General features: G+C 40.1%; 1 protein-coding gene and 1 pseudogene across 2 annotated transcripts in view; both read right to left on the bottom strand.

Annotated features, from left to right (window-relative positions):
- Positions 1-22,082, bottom strand: part of Tbc1d19 (TBC1 domain family member 19) — a 92,152-nt gene that overhangs the window by 26,545 nt on the left and 43,525 nt on the right. For both annotated transcript variants that reach the window (XM_021162116.2, XM_029477606.1), the window contains 4 exons: positions 20,363-20,437; positions 17,130-17,192; positions 6,068-6,152; positions 2,609-2,653 (listed from right to left, as the gene is read on the bottom strand). In XM_021162116.2, the coding sequence (XP_021017775.2) occupies positions 2,609-2,653; positions 6,068-6,152; positions 17,130-17,192; positions 20,363-20,437 (268 nt within the window). The remainder of the gene's footprint in view (positions 1-2,608; positions 2,654-6,067; positions 6,153-17,129; positions 17,193-20,362; positions 20,438-22,082) is intronic.
- On the bottom strand, positions 4,426-4,900 carry LOC110294113 (annotated as a pseudogene).

Genomic DNA, 22,082 nt, shown 5'->3' with positions numbered 1-22,082 from the left:
GGATGTTCTCCATGATTCAATGTAAAGAACAAGGCTCAGTGAAGTCACAGAGTCATGAATTTGAATTCTTTGTGACTTTGGCTATCAATTTTCTTTGAATTCTTATTTTATGAACTTTTACTGAGTTCCCCTCAAACATAAATGAGTGTTTAGAGTGTACTAGTATAATCAGTATAATCTTTAGTACAACACAGATATTCAATACCCATAGCTATTTAATGCTTTCCAAATGGAAAGTAACACATGTAAGTATGAGCATAAATTCAAGACAAGCCTGACTAAGATGAAAGAGGGCTCCAAAAAGTCTCCATGAAGGACACAGTAAAATCTTGGCAAGGGGGGGGGAAGCAGAGAACCCAAACAAACAGCTCTTGATCTGGCTAAGACTCACAAAGCCCACGGAGTTTAGCATGCTTCACTCTGACCAGGCTGTGCCTCCCCTTCCTCACCATCTTTATAACGCTCATCGGACTCACTTCATCTCGCACCAGATGAAGTGCTTACACCCTTTCACTTGGATTCCTTAGTACAGTTTATTACATTCATTTGTTGAGATAATAAAGTCCTCTGTATTCTCATCTTACATGTAACACATCAGGAAAGACAGAGATTGAGAGAATGGATAAATTAGAGTTTTCATTATCTTTCTAAACTAAAACTTTTAAACTGTGACTTTGATACATTAGCAATTAAAAATTTCCAAACCATTACAATAAAAACAGCATTTAAATGTGAATCCAGAGGTTATATTTAAAATAAAATTTTAATGAGTTTTTCCACTTCTATTTAAATTTATGTTCTAAGTATATATGTGGTTAGGAGCACTTTAAATTTATTTAATTAATATAGATAATAAAAAGTTATCAACTTTATGCTTGCAAAGAGATTTAAAGGAATATATTTTTATTATTGTTTTCAAGAGCCTTCCTTCATTTTGTTATGAGGTTGTTCTGTGTGCTGTAAGATATTAGTAGCATCCATTCCCAAACTGGGATTTGGTCAAGTCTCCAGATAAGGCCAATGAGGTAACACAGTGCTGGTGTCAGTGTCTGTGGCTCTGGGAGAATAGTTGAATGTTGATGTTAAATTTAAACAGTGAGGTGGGAGATGGTGATTTATGAAGCTAGGTAGTAGTGGACTGTATGGGGTGAGACCCCAGGGGTCCCCTGTGCATGTCATACTGAGAAGCCTGGGCATTAAACTTTCCAGCAGCACTAAGGAACTTTAAGAAAAATGGAAATTTTCCGGTTTTCATTTTGGATGTAGAACTGAGAACGACAGAGGCAAACCCAGAAAACTAGAAAAGGTAGGGAGGACGAACCAATGTAGATGGTCATTACACCCACATGGGCTACGGCAAGATCAGACGGGGGAGGGGAGGGCAAGGCAGCAGTAAGGGTGAGAAAAAGACGACCTCAAAAGAAAGCAAAAGGCACCAGACATAGATGGGATGGAGCAAGCCTGCACCATCTACAACTCTATCATGACTTCCAGGGTTCAGGGCTTGAGTGACTGGGTAGAAGAAAATGGCAGCTGACTGAGACAGGTTGTCTGCTTGCTATTTTAATTTTAATTGTTTTTTTCTTGAGGGGCACAGGAAAATATGTATGCTCAGTTGGGTCATATTAGGTTTGAGGTAATCATGGAAGAGGTTAGAACTAGAGAGAAATTTTTATAATTAGCAAATAGACCCATGAAAGCAAATGGAAACTTAGGGAAATGTATAAAGAGAGAGCAACAGGACAAGAGTGTAAGGAAGCAGGCCACAGTGCCGAAAAGCACGAGCCGGAGCAGGCAGGACACACCCGGCTCTCAGACTCCCCAATACTGCTAAACACCATCATCATGGCTGCACTTCCTGGACTCAAAGTGAGGCCCTGTGCTGGAGTCTCATAGCATGCCTCATGTGATCATTATCCACATGCTAAGTTAATGAAACTCAAGGTCAGGGAAGTTGTGTAACTTACCGAGGGCAGGGGGTAAATTGGCAGAGCTTGGATCTGAACCCAGATCCACTGAGTTACAATGCCCGAGTTCTTAACTCCTTTAAAGCATTAGTTGTACAGGGTGTGGATTAGTACCATCAGGACAAGGATGTTATCTGCTGCCTGTGTACTAAAAGCCCTGTACAGCCAATGCCTAAAGAGTAAACCCAGGGTCACATCACTTCTCAGCAAGTCAAGGATTTTCTTCACAGTCTCCCTACTTAATAAATGCCACACTGGCCACCTATAAAGGCATTAACTGCAACACAGGGCAGTCTGTTCCCCCCACTCCTGTGCTGTGCCAATGACACAACGGGAAGGTTCTAGTTGAACTGCTTAGTGCTCCTCAAGGAAAACCACATGTCTTAGATGTGGACATTTACGCTGACTCAGCTTCTCACCAATCTTCTATTGCTCCTAAGTAGAGCTGGAGATGTGCACAATTTGGCATTAAACTACACAAACAGAGAGGAAGGCACTAAAATCCACCTTTCCCAGGAGGAAGGGTTATTTTAGACGATGATTTGTGTTCCATTTTCAGGACAGAATGAGAAAGTTACATCCCCAGTACAAAAGCTGTTATTTTTCCATTTCCCTCCAGAGGAAGCAGAAACATCACTCACCATTGGGCGGATAGAAAACAGCATATTCTTCTAATCCTAGTTTTCCTGTAAGGGAAAACCATACACTCAATAAAGTTTCAAAAAGCAACATTCTGTGAATGTCCAAATAAGTAGTGGATAATGAATGGAATTTTTAAAATAACCATAATTCAACTTCATTTTATTTCAGGATATGGAATTAGTTGAAAATCTGTCAGCCACTTGTCTGATACCAGCAAAGCCTTTTAACAATTAAACTAAATAATATTGATTAGACCATGTTTTCAAATGGTCTTAAGTACTGGAGAATAATTTATAAGCATAAAGTTATTTTTAACAACCCTGTTCCTTAAAGCAAGTGTGAAGTCTTGCCGTATCCTATCAGCTTATGTTTTTAGAGAATATGCTGAAGAGTTAAAAATTAACTTTTTCAACTATCTAAGAGTCATATATCCTGACTCCCAACATAGTTTATATGATTAGAGAGAAAGGATCAACACTTAAAAACAGAACTGCTCTATAAAAGCTCCGTCTCTGTACTGTTCCTCAGCTTCTCACTCTTCCCATCTCCCACTGAATAACTTCATAGTGTCATATCACCCTACCAAGCTAGAGTCATCTGAAAGGATCATCAACTGAAAAACTGGTAACCAGAGTGTAAGTAGACAAGCCTTACCGATCAGTGGGGGAAGGCCTAGCCGATTGTGGGTGGAGATAACCCTGGGCTGGTAGTCCTGCGTTCTATAAGAAAGCAGGCCCTGCAAGCCACATGGAGCAAGCCAGTAGTCAGCACCTCTCCATGGTCTGTGTATCAATCCTGCCGCTAGGTTCCTGCCCTGTGTGAGTTCCTGGCCTGACTTCCCTCAGTGATGAGCGAAGTACTGTTATGGAAGCGAAGTACTTAAATGGAAGTATAAGGCAGATGAGCCCTAGAGGGCTCCTTCCTCACCGTGCTGCTTTGTCATGGTGTCTCATTGTGTCTCATCGCAGCAACGGAAACCCTAACCCAGACCACTGGCTTCCATCTTAACAGGATTCTTAAGAACCCTGAGTTATTAAAAAGACATCCATTCTTGCACTGGGATTTAAATTAAAATGTATTATTAAGGTTCTCTTTAAGTGGGTGTAAGAGAGAAACCAGGAATAAAAATAAAAAGTGGGGCTATCTTAGGCTAAGGTGGAGACACACAGAGCTGGTCTTTGTGTGAGGAAAGAAGGGAATGATGAGAAAAGAGACACCCAACTGAGCACAGCAGCAGTACTGAGACATGCACAGCAAACACAGGGCACAGCCCCCACCCACCCACTGGTTACAATGCAGACCAAACCACAAATAATGCAATACGTTTGCTGACTTCATGAAATGGGCTTTAAGGGTTTCTGTGCCGGGCGGGGAGGGAAACTGATGGTAGGCTGGCAGACATGACATAGAGGCTGGTCCACCAAGGGCCTATAATTTGTGGTGATGGAAAATGAAGCTCTTCATGCACTAGGGCTATGTAGGGGCTACTACGAATATAGCACATTGTGAGATTATCAGGGAAGGAAAGAAAGCTAGGTTAAGATGGTGTGAGCAGGTGGAGGGGATTAAAATTGTACTTCATTTTAGCTCATTAGGCAATTAAATTTTTTTTTTTTAGAACATCTGAATTTTTTATTCCTTCTTTACAGGTTACCTAGACCACTTTTGATTAAGAAAACTGTAGAAAGTTAGTAACTGCCACAAGCGGACGCCAGTTGGTGGCACGTGTCAATTTCCACAGAGTCCTGCTTTGCGGGGTGTCTGAATGCACTGCTCGGTCTCTGTTCAAACTTGCCGGAATCACTCGTGGCAGATTTTAGTCCACAGGTCACTTTTCCCCATATGTCTTTGTAAACTCGTCAGCATTCTTACAGAATTTTTTACAGTCCTTAGAGTATTCTTCAGCTAGGTCAGCCGGAGTGGGTGCTGAGGCTGGGGGGTCACTCACCAGTGCTGTGAGGGGCTGGATTACTTGGGTCAGCCTTGGTGGCTGGCTTCCAGTTTTCAGCACTAATGACTGGCAGACAGACCTTCTCATCGATGTTAGGGTGGCAGATCTTTGTTTTAAATGTGATCTTGGGCGGTTTGAATGGATACTCTGCTGGAAAGTTGATTTCAATTCTGAAGGCTCCCTTATCATATGGAGGGTTGTCAGGAACAATAAGCCCTTGCCAAGTCAATAAATTAGCTTCATCAACCTGGATGTTACGGAAGTTTTTCATTCCACATTTGTGGATCTCTTCAAGCTCCTTCATCAGCCTCCTGCTGGCCGCCATCTTGGATCTGGTGCTGCTGCTTTCCCCGCAATTAAATTTTATGGTCACTCTGTGTGCAGGATGAGATGGAAGGGTGTGTGTAGTATACGTATATTTGTGTGAGTGTGTATGCGTGTGTGTGTGTGTGTGTGTGTGCATGTAGAGGCCAGAGATCAAAGCCAGCTGTCTTCCTAGCTCACCCTCCACCTTGTTCTCTGACAATTAAGCTACGCCGGCCAGCTAGTGAGCATCTGGGTCCATCTGCTCTGTATCCCGGTGCTAGGGCTATAGGCACGCTGCTCTGCCTGGCTTCACTGGGGAACCAAAGTCAGGCTCTCAGGTTTGCACCACAGGCACTTTATGCACTGAGCCATTTCCTCAGCCCAATAACCTCCTTAGATAAAAAGAAAAGCAAATTTTTATGTATTCATTTCAGAAGCAAAGCAGCCCCATATTGGGGGAAGAGCCTGACTCCAACACAAGAAAACAGTGAGCTGTCCTAGGGCAAGAGCTGCAACAAGCAGGCAGGGATACAATCCTGAAGAAATGTTTATTCTTCATAGAAACAGCAGAATGGCAGCACACAAACACAGCAGGGCAAAGGGATGTTAGTGTGCGGTGTTGACCGCCCAGTGAAGGGAAGGGCTGAGGCTAGCTCAGTCTTCAGGGGAGGAATAGTACAGGACTGGACTAGTACACTGGAATAGTACAGGAATAGTACACTGGAATAGTACAGGAGCATGCTGAGGCAGCTCGCGGTAGAGGGAACGCTAGAACAGAAGTTAGAGGGTAATGTAGCACATATACCACACCGTAATGTTTAAGTGTAGCCCAACTAGAATTCAAAGACCAATTTACAAAAAGAAAGTTACGAAAATCTGAAAAGATAAATCTGTGGTTATGGGTAGCAAGAAGAAGAAAACAACAGGTTTGGCACAAATGGAACAGAGGAGGCAGGAGATGTCAAGAACGAAAAAGACAATGGAAATGCAATCTCTGTCACTTCCGGAGAGGGTTCTGTGATCTGTTGCCTGGGTGCTAACATTGAAAGGAAAGGCAGTAATTATGACTGCAGAGAAATTGGAAATAATTTTCAACTTAAATTGGAAATACCAATATAAAATATTCAAACATTCTTGGATCATTCTTGGAATGATCATGAAAGTCTTCAGTAATTTCTCTTTAGAATTATTCAAATGTTACCTCTGATGTATGACTTCGGCGGTGAAGCACTGTTGTATGCAAAGTGGCCCAGTACAGACGTATCCCGTGAAAAGCAAAGTAACACCTGGACATGACATTGGAAAAATCAACAGTGAGCACTGCAACCCAACAACTGATGTTAATTCAATTAATTTTAATTTAATAAGGAGGTGGCAATAGAGAAGACCTGCTCAGGTCAGTGCAGGGTTTTGCAATGGGAAGAGCGCCCTCTATTGGCACATCTACGTTAAATGTTCTCAGAGGGACTCCATGTGAAGGCTGCCCGTTCTCATACATTTTCCCTATTTGCTCCCCAGACTTTAAAGCAGAAAACAAAAAAAAAATGCTATGTGCTAATTATCCTATGTTTTACCTGGAAATGAAAATCACATGTGAGAAACTTAACAGATGAGAACTACATTGAGGTACCCATGGGCAATCACACGCAAGTGCTGAGGGGTCTATGAAACTGAAACCAGACTTAATTGGTGTGCAGTTCATAGCTGGGCATGCCAAGAATGAGGAGAGGTCTCCATTCTTAATAAGGATGGCATCAGCAAAGGAAAGGTTTTCCCAATACAAGTAGAAGCTGGCTGTCCCAGCCAACAAAGGCACATGCAACTCTATCATGAGCTAAAACAGAGAGGGTGCAGTCAGGACCAGGGCTTCCCGATATAAGAAACTGGATTGCTGACACTAGTCTTAAATTTGAGGGCAGGAGTCCAGTCCTAGGAAGATGAAGGGACATTTAGAAGACCCAGGAGTCTATAAAAATACCACAAAAACTGGGGGTTGGGGGGGAGGCAGAGGGGATGGGCACAGAATGAGGAGTGGATTAGAACCCTTTGTGCCAGGGCACTTGTCCACCTAGACATTTTGCTGGACTTTAAACTGAAGCTCCAGAGTTTATTAACTGATGACAAGGGCCAGTGGCTGCACTTCTAAGTATCTGTGTTCTCATACGCAAGATGAATGTAATAACGCTTCAATCAAAGCGTATTGTGAGGATTAATTGGTAGATGGGAAGTGTTTAGAATAGTACCTGGGATATCACATGATTAAAATGTTCTCTACAGTTATTACTACATTGCTATTAATTTTCTATATTCTGTTATTCTTGGCTCTTAATATATTTAATTTAGGATTTGTTTATTTATAATGCTCAACCGTCATGCTTCTTCAACTTAAAACTTTATATATCTCCATTTCTGGAAAATACTCCAGCATTGGATTTTTGAATGATCCCCACTGTTCTCTATTTACCTTTATAGGATTTTATAATTATGACCTACACTTGTTCAACGTGCCATCCTTTTAAATTATTCTTATCACTCTGAAATACACTTTGGAGGACATCCACAGATTTCTAAAAATCAGTTGGCTCCCTTCTTTCGCTCTTACTACACGAAGCATAAACCTCAGGGTGAAGTAGGGGTACATCAAAAGAAAGACACAAACACAAAGCACTGAGCTCAGCTGTGAAGGGAAGTGACAGACAGCAAGTGTGCTGAGTGATGACATCAACTGGTGCATTAAGTGGCAAACATGGTAGGAGCAAGATAAAGAAGGCCCAGAGAAGGGCCTGGCAGTCTATAGAAAGTGGCTACTGAGAAGATGCCCTCCGACCAAACACTGAAAGAGCCTGAGAAACTTACTGAGAGGCTAACTGGGGAAGAATACCCTGGGAGGGGGAGGCAACAGTTGGAACTTAGTTGAGAGAGGAGGCTCTGGGGCTGTGGAGATGGAGTATATATGCCCAGCAGTAGGAGCAGTTGCCTTTGCATCAATGGGCATGTTCTTAGCACTTAACAGTAAGGAACATTAATGTAACTAACTTACTATTAAGAGAGTAAATGCTGGCATTACACAGATACTGCTACACTGAGAAATACATTTCCTTTCTAGGATAAACAATGGATATTAGGTTGTCAATACTGACAATCATTGTCATTGGTTGCACACTTAGGTGGATAAGGTGACAAACTTCATGTTTTGTTTTGTTTTGAACCACAACTTTAAAAATTCTAGTAAATCCAATTCAAAATAATGTTGGCATCTACTGAGAAAAAATTTAATTTTAGCATTTTAATATAATGGGTATTTTCCAATAAGCAAAATCTTCGGCTCTAAACAACCATAAAGATGCGAAATGTTATTGTACTGGCTAGTTTTGTGTCAACTTGACACAGGCTGGAGTTATCACAGAGAAATCAGCTTCAGTTGGGGAAATGCCTCTACCAGACCCAGCTGTAAGGCATTTTCTCAATTAGTGATCAAGGAGGGAGGTTCCCTTGTGGGTGTTCTATAAAAAAGCAGGCTGAGTGAGCCAGGGGAAGCAAGCCAGTAAGAAACACCCTTCCATGGCCTCTGCATCAGCTCCTGCTTCCTGAACTGCTTGAGTTCCAGTCCTGACTCCCTTGGTGATGAACAGCAGTGTGGAAGTGTAAGGTGAATAAACCCTTCCCTCCCCAACTTTCTTCTTGGTCATGATGTTTGTGCAGGAATAGAAACCCTGACTAAGACAGTTATTGAACCATTATATAATTTTAACCTTATCTCTTTGTGTATGCTGATTTTATTTACAATTTTAGAGATTATCATATCATTATAACATTCTCTCCAGTCTTTTTCTCTCTCCAATCCTTCCCAAATAGACCTCATCTTATTTCATTCAAATTCATGTCCTCTTTCTTTTTAACTGTCTTTATTTGTGTGTGTATTCCTAAATCTATAAATACAACCTACTCCATCTATATTTCATTACCTGTAAGTGTATGTTTGCAGAGCCGACCCTGTGATATTGGATAACCAGCTGGTATACTTTTCCCTAAAGAAAAATATTTCTGATCTTAGCATTCCTTAGTTGCTTGTACGATTTTATCTAGGGTTGAAGCCTTGTGGGCTATCCTTCTTCCATGTTAGTATGTCTACTGATGTCATCCTTGTTCAGGTCATGTTTAGTCAGCCATATTGGTGGACTTCATGGATGTAGCCTCTCTGACAGATTTCTAGACAAAAATCCCACAGTAAACTTCCTCTTCCTCTGTTTCTTACTTTCTGCCCCCTCTTCCACATTGATCCCTGAGCCTTATTTGTAAGAATTATGTTCTAGATATATCAGTTGGGACTAGGGTTCACAGCTGATCAGCTATAATGGTCTCTATCTGTTTCACAATAACGCTAAGGGAACAACATATGCCTTCAAACCCTACTAGGTCTAATTGGACTTAATGCAGGCTCAGGAAGAGGGAAATCAAGCCTGGTACTGAAAACCTACACAACTACTTAGGCCTAACGAAGTCATAGATCTTGGAGGAGAACCTATAACAGCCACTTTGCTAAACCAGCATGATCCCTAACTAAATTCTAAATATTTATCCTTATGCCCAATAGCTAAGAATAGCTGACCTTTTCTCTTGCCAGACGTTTAAGTACTTTTGCACACCTCCCCCCTCCGTGTGTGTGTGTGTGTGTGTGTGTGTGTGTGTGTGTGTGTATTTGTAGAATAATGCTCCAAAGATACTCATATCTCAGTCTTTGGACCTGCAGCTATGTGGTCTTCTATAATAAAAGTAATGTAGCCGGATCAATGGGGACTGGGCTCCACAATGCTGCGTTTTGATTGATTGTAGTTTTCTGTAATAGTCTCTGTCTTATGATGAGAGGTAAGAACTATACTTACCTGTGAGTATAAGGACAAATATTTAGGATACAGTTAGGAATTATGCTTGTGTAATAACGTAGCCATTGTAGGTCCTCCTCCAAAATACCTGGCTTCGCCAGGCCCAGGAAGTTACTAGGTTTTCGGTACCAGGCATCATTTTCCTTTTAACAAGCCTGAAGCCTAACTCGTTACTGCCAAGGTAAGCATGCCACCTTTGCACCCTTAGAGTCATCATGCCATGCTGGCCATTGCTGCGGTTCTGGTACTATGGAAGCTAGTGCTGGGAGGAGGCTTTCAGGTCAGACCCAGCTCAGGGGCCTCTGGGCCCTGCATCTTAAAGTGAATTGTGTCTTCAGCAATAGGGACTTATCTTCTACTTCAGGTGGACACAAGAGCAAAAACAATAGCCGATAATACTTTGGGAGTCTCTTGGGCAACTCCTGCACCTAAGGCTTGGGGGATCATTTTGAAGAGTGACAGAAAGATTGTAACAGAAGAGCAGACAGTTTACTGTGAAATTGTGTATCCTAGAACTGTCTAAAGCTATACCCATGAAATCTTAGCAACATGGTTGCCTAAACATGAGCTGAACAATGAAGAGACTTAGAGACATGCAAACGTGGAAGGGAGTAAACTCCAGAGGTCCCAATCCCTAGATAAAGAACTACAGACAACCAAAGGACGCTGAGAGCTGGAGAAATATCTTCCCCAGGGAAGAGCACACCAACTGCTTATCTAATACCAAATGTTCATCTCTGGAAACATAAATACAAGTAACATTATATGGACTGAGTAGGTTGTATTTATGTACTTTGGAATATATAAATTTATTTGAAAGTTAAACAATTATACAGAAACGGGCCATGAACTTGAAAGAAAGCAAGTTGTTAGGAGGGTATGGAGAGAGGAAAGGGAAAGGCATAGATGATCTAATTATAATATAAAAATTACTTTTAAAAAATTGATCTTATAATAGATGCCATTAAATTGACAATCCATAAATGGTAAGATTATCCAGGATTATAGGTCTGGATCCAATGTAATCATAAGGATCTTTATAAATAAGACACAGAAGAAAGGAGGTCAAAGTGAGATACTATCTGCTGGCTCTGAAAATGAGGGAACCAACTGGGGGCCAAGGAATGAAAGTACATTCTGGAGGCAGGGCATTCTGGAAGCAGGGTAAGAGAAATACATGGGCTCTTCTTCAGAGCCCCAAAAGTAACACAGACCTGTGAACCATGAATATAGCCAAGTAAAGCCATTCCGATTCTGTGATTTAGAACCTCAAGAGGATGTATTTACTTTAAACCAGAGAATTATAATAATGCATTGCAGTCACAAGCTAATGCAAATAATAAACAAACCCAATAAATAAATTTAAGGAAAGGAAAAAATACCCAACTATAACCCTGCAATAATCTACTGTTGCCTCAGAGAGGAAAATCGTGAGGAAATGTCTATATCAGTGTCCCCTCAGTTTAGCAGGCTGAGGTAGCACAGTAACTTTAGAAGAAGCTCTGTGCTTAAATATATCCCCATAGAGGCCCTGCTGCCTGCAGCCTCAGAGAAGGCAGGACATCTGAGACTTCTCTAAGGAGAATCCTGGGACTGTAAAGTGAGAATGGCAGAGGTAGTATGTTAGACAGTATGTCCCGGGGTGCAACCCTGGAGACAAGCAGAGAGCTGCCAACTCCTACGCTAGTCTGAGTGCGGTTAACTCTGATTTCCTTATCTGTCAATAGACGGCAGGCTCATTGGAGATCTGCTAGGTTATACACTCAGAAGGGGCTGCTCACTCACAAACTGAGAAAAAATTCAATGTATTTGGTGAGATTACTCACAGCTAGGATCTCTATTATTAAGAAGCATAATAAGAACCAGGCACTGATGTAAACTGCGGGTTGATACTATAAAGTCAGATCAAGAATAACTGCAAAAGGTTTACTTGGACAAAAAAATATATGGGCTGAGAGGTGAGGAGAGCATAAGTTTCAGAAATTCGTTATTATACACAAATGTCAGTTTTCAGCAAAAATCATAAAGAAAAATATGAAGAAATTTGGAAGCATGGGCCATTCAAAGAAAAATGTCAAATGAAAAGATCTGATAGTAAATTTAATAGCTTTGGGTGTTAGGACAATGATCTCAAAGATGCTCACATAAAGAAATATGTGGAGAAAATAAACAATGACATTTGAACACAGTAGAAACTCCAATGGAGAGACACATTCAGAAAAGCAACAATAACACAATGAAAAGGTAACTCGAGAGGTAGGAAAGACCGTAGCTGACATGAAATTCACTGAAGGATGAAAGGCAGATTTGAACAGGTGGAATAGTCACCAGAGTTGAGGACAATGCAAGGGAAATAAATGAGTTTGTGGAATAAGGAAAGAAAAAACAGGTATTAACATGAACAGACACGGGAACCTCTGGCCTCACACTGCCCACTGGGTGTGATGTAGGAGAAGGAGAGGAAGAAAGAAGGAACGTGAACACTTGTGAAGGGAGAGTTTAGACAGTCTAGAAAAACACAGTGGAGATGAGGGAACAGTGAGAAATCCAAAAAGCCATATGAGACTTTCAGCAGGAAAAACACAGGGAAGCTCATGAGCACAGTATCCCAGAGGTCAAGAGAGGAAAAGAAATTCAAGGGGGCATGATCAAATGTACACATAATCTTACAGTGGCTGTGCTCAAGACCTGCATAAGACTAAGCTAGACAAAAACCCCTGTAAACATAGGGGAGGGGATCATGATGTCTGTCCCCTAGCTGAAGAACTATTGACAACTAATGACTGGTGGGGAGCGGAAGTCAGTTGTCCTCAGGGGTGTGACCCCTCACAGGCTCTCTGTGCTACAGGACATGGTCCGCCATCAGTGCACACACAGGCCGGCAGCCATAACTGGACTTAATGTTTTGCTGTTGGTACTTTTATTTTTATTTTTGTTTTCTTAAAAAAAAGAGCACATGAAGTTGGGAGGGGAAAGTGGGGGGCTGAGAGAGGAACTGAAGGGAGGAAATGGGAATGTATACTTATATACATGTATTAAATTCTTCAGCCATGAGAAAGAATTAGATAGTTTAGAACATTTCCTCTCTGCAGTCACTACTGAACTATGTGTATTCCTAAAATGTTAACTGCTTTGCATAGACATGAGCATAAACCTCTATTATACTTGGCAAATTTTATATATAGATATATAATTCTCCCAGTCTTCCCAGAAATATAAACTTTAATAAATATCTTTTGCTAGCACCCAGCAGTATCTATATCAGAACATTCAGACGTTTGATTAAGTGGATATGTGAATGAAAGATACCTAAGAGGCTGGGGAGATGGCCCAATAGGAAAAGTGCTTACTACGCAATCATGGGGAGGAGAGTTCAGATCCTCAACGCCCACAAAACATTCCAGGTGGGTGTAGTTGCATGCTTGTAATTCCAGCACCAGCACTTGGAAGGTGGAGCTAGGGAGTCCCTGGATGAAGTTAAACCAGACATATGGCTGAGCTCTAATGAGAGATTCTTCCTCAGTAATTAAGCAGGGTAACAACTGAGGAAGAGTTCTGACATCAATGTTGGTCAGCTTCCACATGCAGGCACACACAGATGCATATACACCCAATCATGTATGAATACACATATGCACGGAACCCTTGCACACATGTGCACATCATGTATGAACACACAAATGCAGGGAAAAATACCTCATTACCTTGGGACCTTTCTTAAACCCCATTCAGTGACAGAACATACTGAAATGCAGTGTATTTTCCAGCTCTGCTACTCAGAACATGATACATAAGATGAAGATTTAGCATGGAACACAAAGTAAAACCTCCAGCCTTTATTATATGCATTATTGTCTATGAACTTTTTATGTACTTTGGACATGTTAACTTATGTACTTTATGATAATATCATTTAGCAAAGGAACCTAAATGGTTCTGTTAAACCAACCAGTTTATTTCTTTTTTTGAATAAGAGATGGTTTCTGACTGAACACATTTTAAAACTCTCAGATAAATGAAAACTCAGTATCACTAAATATTTGTAAGAATTTCATGAAAAATAAAAACTAAAATTAAAATATTAAGTAGATTTCTTTTTGAAAATATTCTCTCTGTAGAATTTGTGCTGCATGCTAAAATACAGAGGCAAGTAACAGATTCTCAGGGGCAGGCTGCCTTAAAGATCACTGGAGATTCCCCCTCCCTACTTGATATCACCATGCCACACACGGTCTAATTCTATAGTCTAGTCACAAAACTCAATAAACTCACATTACCTGGAAGGAATATGAGCCCTTACTATACCAGAACAGCCAAATTTACTCTATTATCATTAACAGTTGCCCTTGGAGTAGGGATGTTGCTAGAAAACTACCAACAGGAATGGAATCAAAGAAATGTTTTTCTTATCTTACTGTTTTCATTGACATACAAATGCATATGTATGAGTAAAAATCTATAAAATTTTCCTTGAGGAAAAAAATGCAATTTTAAATAGTATAATGTTGTTTTCAATGCATATGGTGTATATAAAAATTAGTTTATATAGGAATGTTTTGGCTAACAACTCAACAAGATACAACCCTAACCTGGCACTGAAGGTTGCACTTGGTGCCATAAGAAGTCTAGTTAGGGCATTCTCTTCCCTGTTATTTGGTGACTACAGTTCATCTATGTATATATTTTAGAAACCGTCTACACTATAGGTGTTCATGTGGTTTTTCAAATGGCCCTTAGTGTAGTTGTCCTTCCCTATATTCCTTCCTTTACCCTTCTCTCCCATCTCCTTTCCTATCTAATCTCCAATTCTAGTTTTCACTTTGTCTATGACACTATATTCGATTTCCTATTCTTTGAGAGATTGTCTCAATAACATACTCTACTTCCCATTCTCTGGGAGATCTTCTCTTCCCCATTACTAGATACCTAACCTCTGTGGTTATCTGGATTGTAGCACACATATCACAGGCTTAAAAGCTAACATCTACATATGAGAGAAGCCATACTTATCTTTGGGGACCTGGGTCACCTCAATTCAGATACTTTTTTCTAGATATACCTACATATCTGCTAATTTCATTTTTTAAAACAGCTAAACACTATCCTGTTGTGTAAATGTGCCAAACTTTCATAATCTCTTCATCAGTTGGTGGATGTTTAGGCTGGTTCCAATTTCTGGCTCTTATGAATAACGCAGCAGTAAACATGGATGGACAGACACTTGTTCTAGCTCTGTATTGCGATGAAGAGTCTTTTGGGCATTTGCTTAAGGATGGCATGCTAGATCTTGAGGTAGATCAAACTTAGCTTTCGGAGGCATCAGCACACCAGTTTTCATTAGTTTTTATAATGCAAGTCTTTTATATGCTTAGTGTTAGCCCATGGTTTTGTTGCTGTTGTTATCTTAGGTTATTGTGATTATTATTATCTTAGGTTATGTGATTATTATTTCTCTGATTTCTTTTTGTCATTTGTTTGCATAGGCTACTGATATTTTTTTAATGTTAATTCTGTATCCTGTTACTTTGCTGAAAGTGTTTGTCAGCTGTACAAGATTGTAGGTGGAGTTTTGGGGGTCTCTTATGTATAAAATCACATCATCTGCAAGTAGATTGTTTATAAAGTTTTAAATAATCAAACTAATTAAAAAATAACTTTAAAATATCATCATGAAAGATACTTTTCATTAACTGTTTATATAAAAATTTTAATTGAGTAATTCCTCAAATGAGAAACCTTTGTGTTGTAATTCTCCTTTCTTTCTGCAATAGGATAAAGATCCACAGTGAAGCTTGTTTAGAAAAAGGAAGAAAGAAAATAGTGTCTAATATATAAGAGGGTAATATTTAGTCTTTAAGAAGGACATCTTGCATGAGACTGTACAGATGAACATGGAGAATGCTACTAATTGGGATAAGCCTGTCACAGAAAGACAAAGCTAGCAGGGCTGCACTGGTGTACTTCTAACAGTCAAATGCACAGCAGCAGAGATTAGAGTAGATTTTGCCAGGAGGAGGGCTCAGACAGAGCTGATATTCAGTGGGATAGCATTTCAGTTATTCAAAAGTTATCAAAAAATCATTTTATAGGCTGTGGAACACATGTACTTGGTAGTAATTATTTAATAATCATATTTATTTAATATTATTTATAAATCACTAACAGCAGCAACAGTAGTCATGAGATGTGACTAGAAAAAATATTGAACTAAAATATTAAGCTGGGAAGTAGAGACTAAAGGCCATGTTTAGAGTACTCTATACATAAGAGTACTCTTATACTCTCCATAAGCACTCTACCATCATCTCCAAATGCATTCTACATTCATGCCCTGCCTCTTCTCCTGCCCTGCAGGCTCATCAAAGGAACTGAAGTTTACAGAGTGTGGTAATCGTAGGATTCTTGAAGAATTCTTATGTATAAGTGACTTATACGTGTAGGGGTGAATACACTCAATGGGTTATGTCTGGGATTAACTGTAGAAAGTATAAGTTACCCTTGCTCACTGATTTTGTTCAGCAAGTGAGGTGCATTTGTTACCTCACAAGCTCTTGGTAGCCCCACCACAAGACTTTAAAGCTGACAATCTTTCTTCATTCACAAAACATGATAAATGTGTCAAATTTACATTCTCTGGAACTACACTCCGAAATACAATAGTCAGAGACTCTAAACCATGTCATTATTGACTCTTTTTGACACATGGTAATTTATATATTCATAAGTTTAGTGTTATAACAGTTTTTTAACGTGGTATGGTGCTCATGCATGTGGGGGCATGTACATTGCTTTGCATGTGTACGTGTACACATGTGTATAGAGACCAAGAGAGGTTTCAGAGTCTTCCCTGAGTGTTCTTTACCTTATTCATTGAGCAGGGTCTCTCACCTGAACCCAGAGGTAGAATGCAAGCTAGTCTAGTTAGCCAGTTTGCTCTAGGGATCCCCAGGCTGTGTCTTATGAAAACTGGGATTACTGTCCAACCACAAGCCCACCAAGTATTTATGTGGGTTCTGGAGATATGAACTCTAATTCCTGAGCTTGCAAGCCGAGCACTTTCTGCAGAGTGCCATCTCCCTGGCCCTGTTATAATCATTTTGTGTGTGCAATTAAAACAGCATAGAAAGAATCAAAATGTTAATAAGCAGAGAAATTTTGATGTTTCAGGTTTTTTGACTCAAATTATCTCTCTATTAGTATAGTATTAATTACTCTCTATTTCCTTAGGGCTCAGTTCAGAAGAAGAGCCATTATATCAGAAACTATATCATATGAGAGGAAAAAAAAAAAACTAGAATTCTATGATGCCAGGAAACCCCAGTCAGCTAGTAATATTAAAATCCTAAAGATACTAAAATTAAAAAAAAAACCCAATCTTACCTGATATAAATAATCTTCAAATACAAAATAGTAATCATCATTGCTCGCTGTCAGCTTCACATCCTGTAATTAAAAGGTACAGAGCACTGAGAATTACTCAAATGAACCTGCTTATCACTCTAAAGAATATAATGTTTGGAAATAATATTGCAATGAATTCTAAATTTTATGTAATGTTATAGACATTTTCTAGTGAGGCTCTATTCCCATTATGTATTTACTTGGCTAAAATATGTGTATTTGATTTCTAATTTCTTAAGGTTTCATTAGTAACTGTGATTTATTTCAATTAATCTCCTTTTAGATGTGTTAAAGCTGAAAAAGAGAAACAAACAAGATCACAACCCCAGCAGCAAGCATCTCTCCCTTCCTCCCTCCATCTTTCTCTCTAGATTATACTTCAACTTTACTGTTCACAGCTAACATACTTAGCCATTTCTTCAAAATATCAGCTATCTCCTCTATGTTTGACATTGGTTACCTGAAAATCACCATCTGCTCCTGAGAGGCTAATAACTGTGATGTCCTGCCTTCATCCTTCAGGACTGTTCATGACATCCCCTGGGTAGAATATTGGTCCTTTCTCTAGACACTTCTATGTGCAGTTCCTGATCAGAGACTACTTAAAAAAATTCTACTCTCCCAATGAGACTTTGGGCTCTCTTAGCTTCTGTGCCTTACTTTATATACACTTTACTTCATCACAGGACCCAACTCCTAAAGTCCAACACACATATTATGAAAAATTCAAATGGTAAGATCAGCAGAAACTAATTGCAGTTCTCTGTGATACAATGCAACGCATTGCTACATAGGTGACATCCCCAAAAATAAACAAGCAAAAGCTCAAAGACTGAAACAAAACATTCCCATTCTCCCTAGCCTGACGCTGAACAGCTTTCATGGTGAGTTGAATATGCTGACTGTGAAAATTTAGTTACGCTACTACTAGCTGGATAACCTTGGCTAGTAACTCCAAATCTAGGTCTCTATGCTTTGATAAGTGACCCCTAACACTTTTCCACTTCATATGCTCTTGAGAACTGCTAGAAGTTCTAGCACCCAGTGAGAGAAGTCCTGTGTCTGAGAGGTGACGCTGAAGGGGACTTGGGCCCTGGCACCTTTCTATCCTTTTCTTTGTACCCAGCCATGAGGCAAGTGGCTTTGCTCTCTACCTTGACTCCTACCTTGAGGTATTGGCTTGCCAAATGAAAAAGGCCATAGCCATGACCTGAGACTTCTGAAATATACAGAAAAGCAAAGCACTCCGTCTTAAATGTCAGTATCTCAAATACTACGTCACTGCAACAACGGAAAGCTGAGCCTCCACGTCTGTAACTTGGGAGATTGCTGCCTGCTCCAAAGCTATGGTCAACACTTTCAGCATCAGATGCTGAGACAATACTCAGAAGACTCTCATCAAAAGCCTCCAGGTACATACTTATAATGAGGCCCTGCACCCTGTATGAAGAACCTCTGCACCCAAAGTATGATGATACTTTTGAATCCATAATTTAATCAATTCAACAAGTGCTGAGTAGTTGATCAGGATTGAGTACAATAAAATCAAAACACAAAGAAAATGAGGACGATTTTTGTCTTCAAGAAGTCTACCATATCGGCTGGAGAGGTGGTTCACTGGCTGCTCTTCCAGAGATCCTGAGTTCAACTCTCAGTACTGACTGTAGCCCCATGGGACCCATTGCTGCCCCTTTCTGGTGTGCAGATGTACATATATACATACATATTCTTTAAAAAAGAATAGGTCTACCACATCAATGACAAGAACATATATGTAGTAAAAACATGGGAAGAATGACAGTGACAGACCATAACTATGCATGACTGTAGAGCTGAAACAGTCTAGAACATTCAACTCAGCAGCTGAATCAAACAGCAATCAAAGGATTGGGAGCTCTCAAGTCATTCATAGCTCTGGAGAAAACTTGAAACTGCAGCGCACAGAGAAAGAAAGGGAAAGTCATCCATTTGACTTAGAGGTTCCATGGTGAAGGTAAAGGTGGTACATTCTCAGCAAAGGTGATACTCTGAGCCAAAACTGGTTCTTGGAAGTAAACGTTATAAATTATGTATTACAGAGGCACGTGGAGCACCAAAGCTAATCATCACCCAATATAATCTTGCTCGTTGCCATTTACCATTGTTAGGGATTAATTAAGCTTTTTCCTTAGGAGTGTGATAGTGAAGAATGGCACACATTGGCATAATGGGCAGACCAGAGTGAACCACAGAACTAGAGGGTAGAGACACAAGGCTAATTGTTGGGAAGTAAGGAGAACGTGATGCAACATAAGAATCTAAGAGTTTAGTTCAGGGACGGTAGTTAATACTGCTTCCCACACCTTCCTTGAGCTACAATCATCCCAGGGTCAGGGGAATATTTTTATCTACAGTCTAGCTTTTGGCACCAACTACTCAATGTATCCCTACCATAAAACTTGAGATATACTTGGCCACATATTTAGAAGTGAAAGAAAACAAAAGTTTGTTAATGTGTCTGGAGAGATGGCTCAGTGGTCTTGCAGAAGACCCACGTTTTCTCACTTCAGGCAGCTCACAATACCGGTAACTCTAGCTTCAGGGGGGCATGCACTCGTGCATACCCACTCCCACATGAAGATACATATACAGAATTTAAAATCTTTAAAAGTTTTATTACAAAGAAATATTCAACTAAGACAAGGAATTAGGAGACAAAGAAGAATAAAATTCTATACTCATAGTTTAATTTTGGTTCACTTTCCATTTTCTTCATGTGAAAGACTTGAATTTAAGATGGCCACTGTTTTTTTATCATCATGAAACCATGGAGGCACTGGGGAAGGAACACAAGAATAACTCCCTAGGAAAGAAGACAATGATGTGTTGTGTGCAGACACCAGGCTTGGGGAGCCAGCCTCGGCTACAGGTATCATGATCATTCTGGTATTTCCTCCTTCCTCCTCTCAACCCCATTTTTTGAGAGAGCCTCCTCACAAGGCCCAGGCTGGTCTCAAACTCACTGTGGAGCCACAGATGACCTTGAACTCCTGGTTCCCCTCCCTCTGCCTTCAGGGTAGAGGCATCACAGATATGCACTGCCATACACAGCCACTCAAATTACTTTGCAGGCTTCATATGTACTTTGGCCCACAGTTCAAACCCTGCAGAGAGAAGACTCTCCATTTTAACAGCCATTAATGAGACGGGGAAGCATGGACACTTTTACTTACTTTATAAATTAGACTGTCCACCAAAAGGTCGTGCTGGATCACATTGGTCTTAAGCTGCTCATAATACAGGATATCCTAAATTTAAAAGTAAAATGTACAAAGATTTAATGTTTATAAGGTCAGCCACAAACCTTAGTAAACAATAGACAATAATAGAATTATAGCTATTAAGAGGTAGGGTCTTGGTTTTATTCATAATTTACATATCCATTACTATGTTGTAGCTAAATAATAGTAGATGTTCAGTAATGTGCCTATTTCCATCACTGGTATCTAGTGGGTATTCAATCAATTTTGCTCAACTGATTATAATAAGGAACATAATATGAAGTAGGTGCACCTGAGAAAGAATTATCTCCACTCACATTTGAGAAGCTTAGGCCCAAGGAGAAAACTAAGTCGCTGTCCAAAGCCACAGACCAGTCACAGTTATAGCTCCAGCTGGACACTCTCATAGCTGGGCAAGCCTACCCATGGCTTCCCCCATGGCAGCTTGGGCAGCTCCTTTGAATGCTACGAGAGCTGGTCTTCGGGAGAAGGCTTTCAGATCAGGACAGCTAGACTCCTCTAAGTCTTGAATATCACAGTTCTAAAATTATGTCACTATAAAATGGAGACTCAGGCTGTTTCTCAGCAGTTTGTCCCTATTCATAACGCTGCAATAAATCTCCACCCGCACTATGCTATCTGTCTGCAGAATAACTGTGCAAAGCAGAGCTGTAGGGCAAAAACTGCACACACCTTATGTCAGGATACAGACTGCCTGACTACTCTTCAAGAACAAAACCGGTTCAAGTTTCCCCAGCAGAATAAGGTGCTATTTTATCTGCACCTTTACCTCTCTGAACTCAGTCCCAGGTGAGAACAACAGCTGGCTGTTGTGTTCATTTGGGCTTGTGTTTCCTAGCCACTTGAATTGCCACAGCAGACCCCTCCTTCACAGTATTATCAGCCTGTGCATCAGGTGCTCTTTCTCTGTATAACCTGTCAGACTCTTCATGAAGGAGAATTACCCTCTCATCACTGTGTTACAAACATTTTTCTTCAAAATAACATGTTGCTTGAATTTTACGGTAAATGCTAACAACTCTCCAAACGTTCTTTATGGCTGTGCCTTTTCTTGCATTACGAAAGGCTTCCGTACCACATGTGTTTATACAGTTTTGGAAAAACTGCTGATTTTTCACTGAAATATCTGTAAGGCTCCCAGAACTTGTTATTCCTTATTATTGTATTAAAGGGTCTTACTATTTTCTGCGAGGGTAAGAGAGAATTATCAGCATCAGCCTTCTCCACTGAAGTAAAATTATAGCAGAAGAGCTATTTATTAATTCAGCACCCTGTTTTATTTAATAATGGTTTGGTTATTCTTAACATCTGTAAAAACCTGAAGATAACTACACCTAGTTAAAGAGCTTGTCCTAAATACTTGGTTCAGAAAAGGCGATGTTTTATGATGGTACAGCATCCCATCCAAGAACATAAATGAGATCTTAGTAGTGTAAGACAAAGTCACAACCTTCTGTGGACTTCAGAAAAATGATAACACCACCTTTGCAGGATGATATGAGGGGAAATGGATACATACAATAAGCTCCAAATGGGACCTAGCAGACTTTCTGAGGGTCGGGTTTTGTTTACTTGGTCTTTTGTGTTCATTTTCCTCATATGAGCTCTGTGGTTTCCCTGGTTTTTTTTTTTTCTTTTTTTTTTAATTTTT

The sequence above is a fragment of the Mus caroli genome, chromosome 5 (genome assembly GCF_900094665.2).
Source record: "Mus caroli chromosome 5, CAROLI_EIJ_v1.1, whole genome shotgun sequence".
In the NCBI taxonomy this organism is placed as follows: Eukaryota; Metazoa; Chordata; class Mammalia; order Rodentia; family Muridae; genus Mus; species Mus caroli.
Note: the sequence above shows the minus strand (reverse complement) of the source record. Positions and strands in the feature narration are given on the sequence as shown.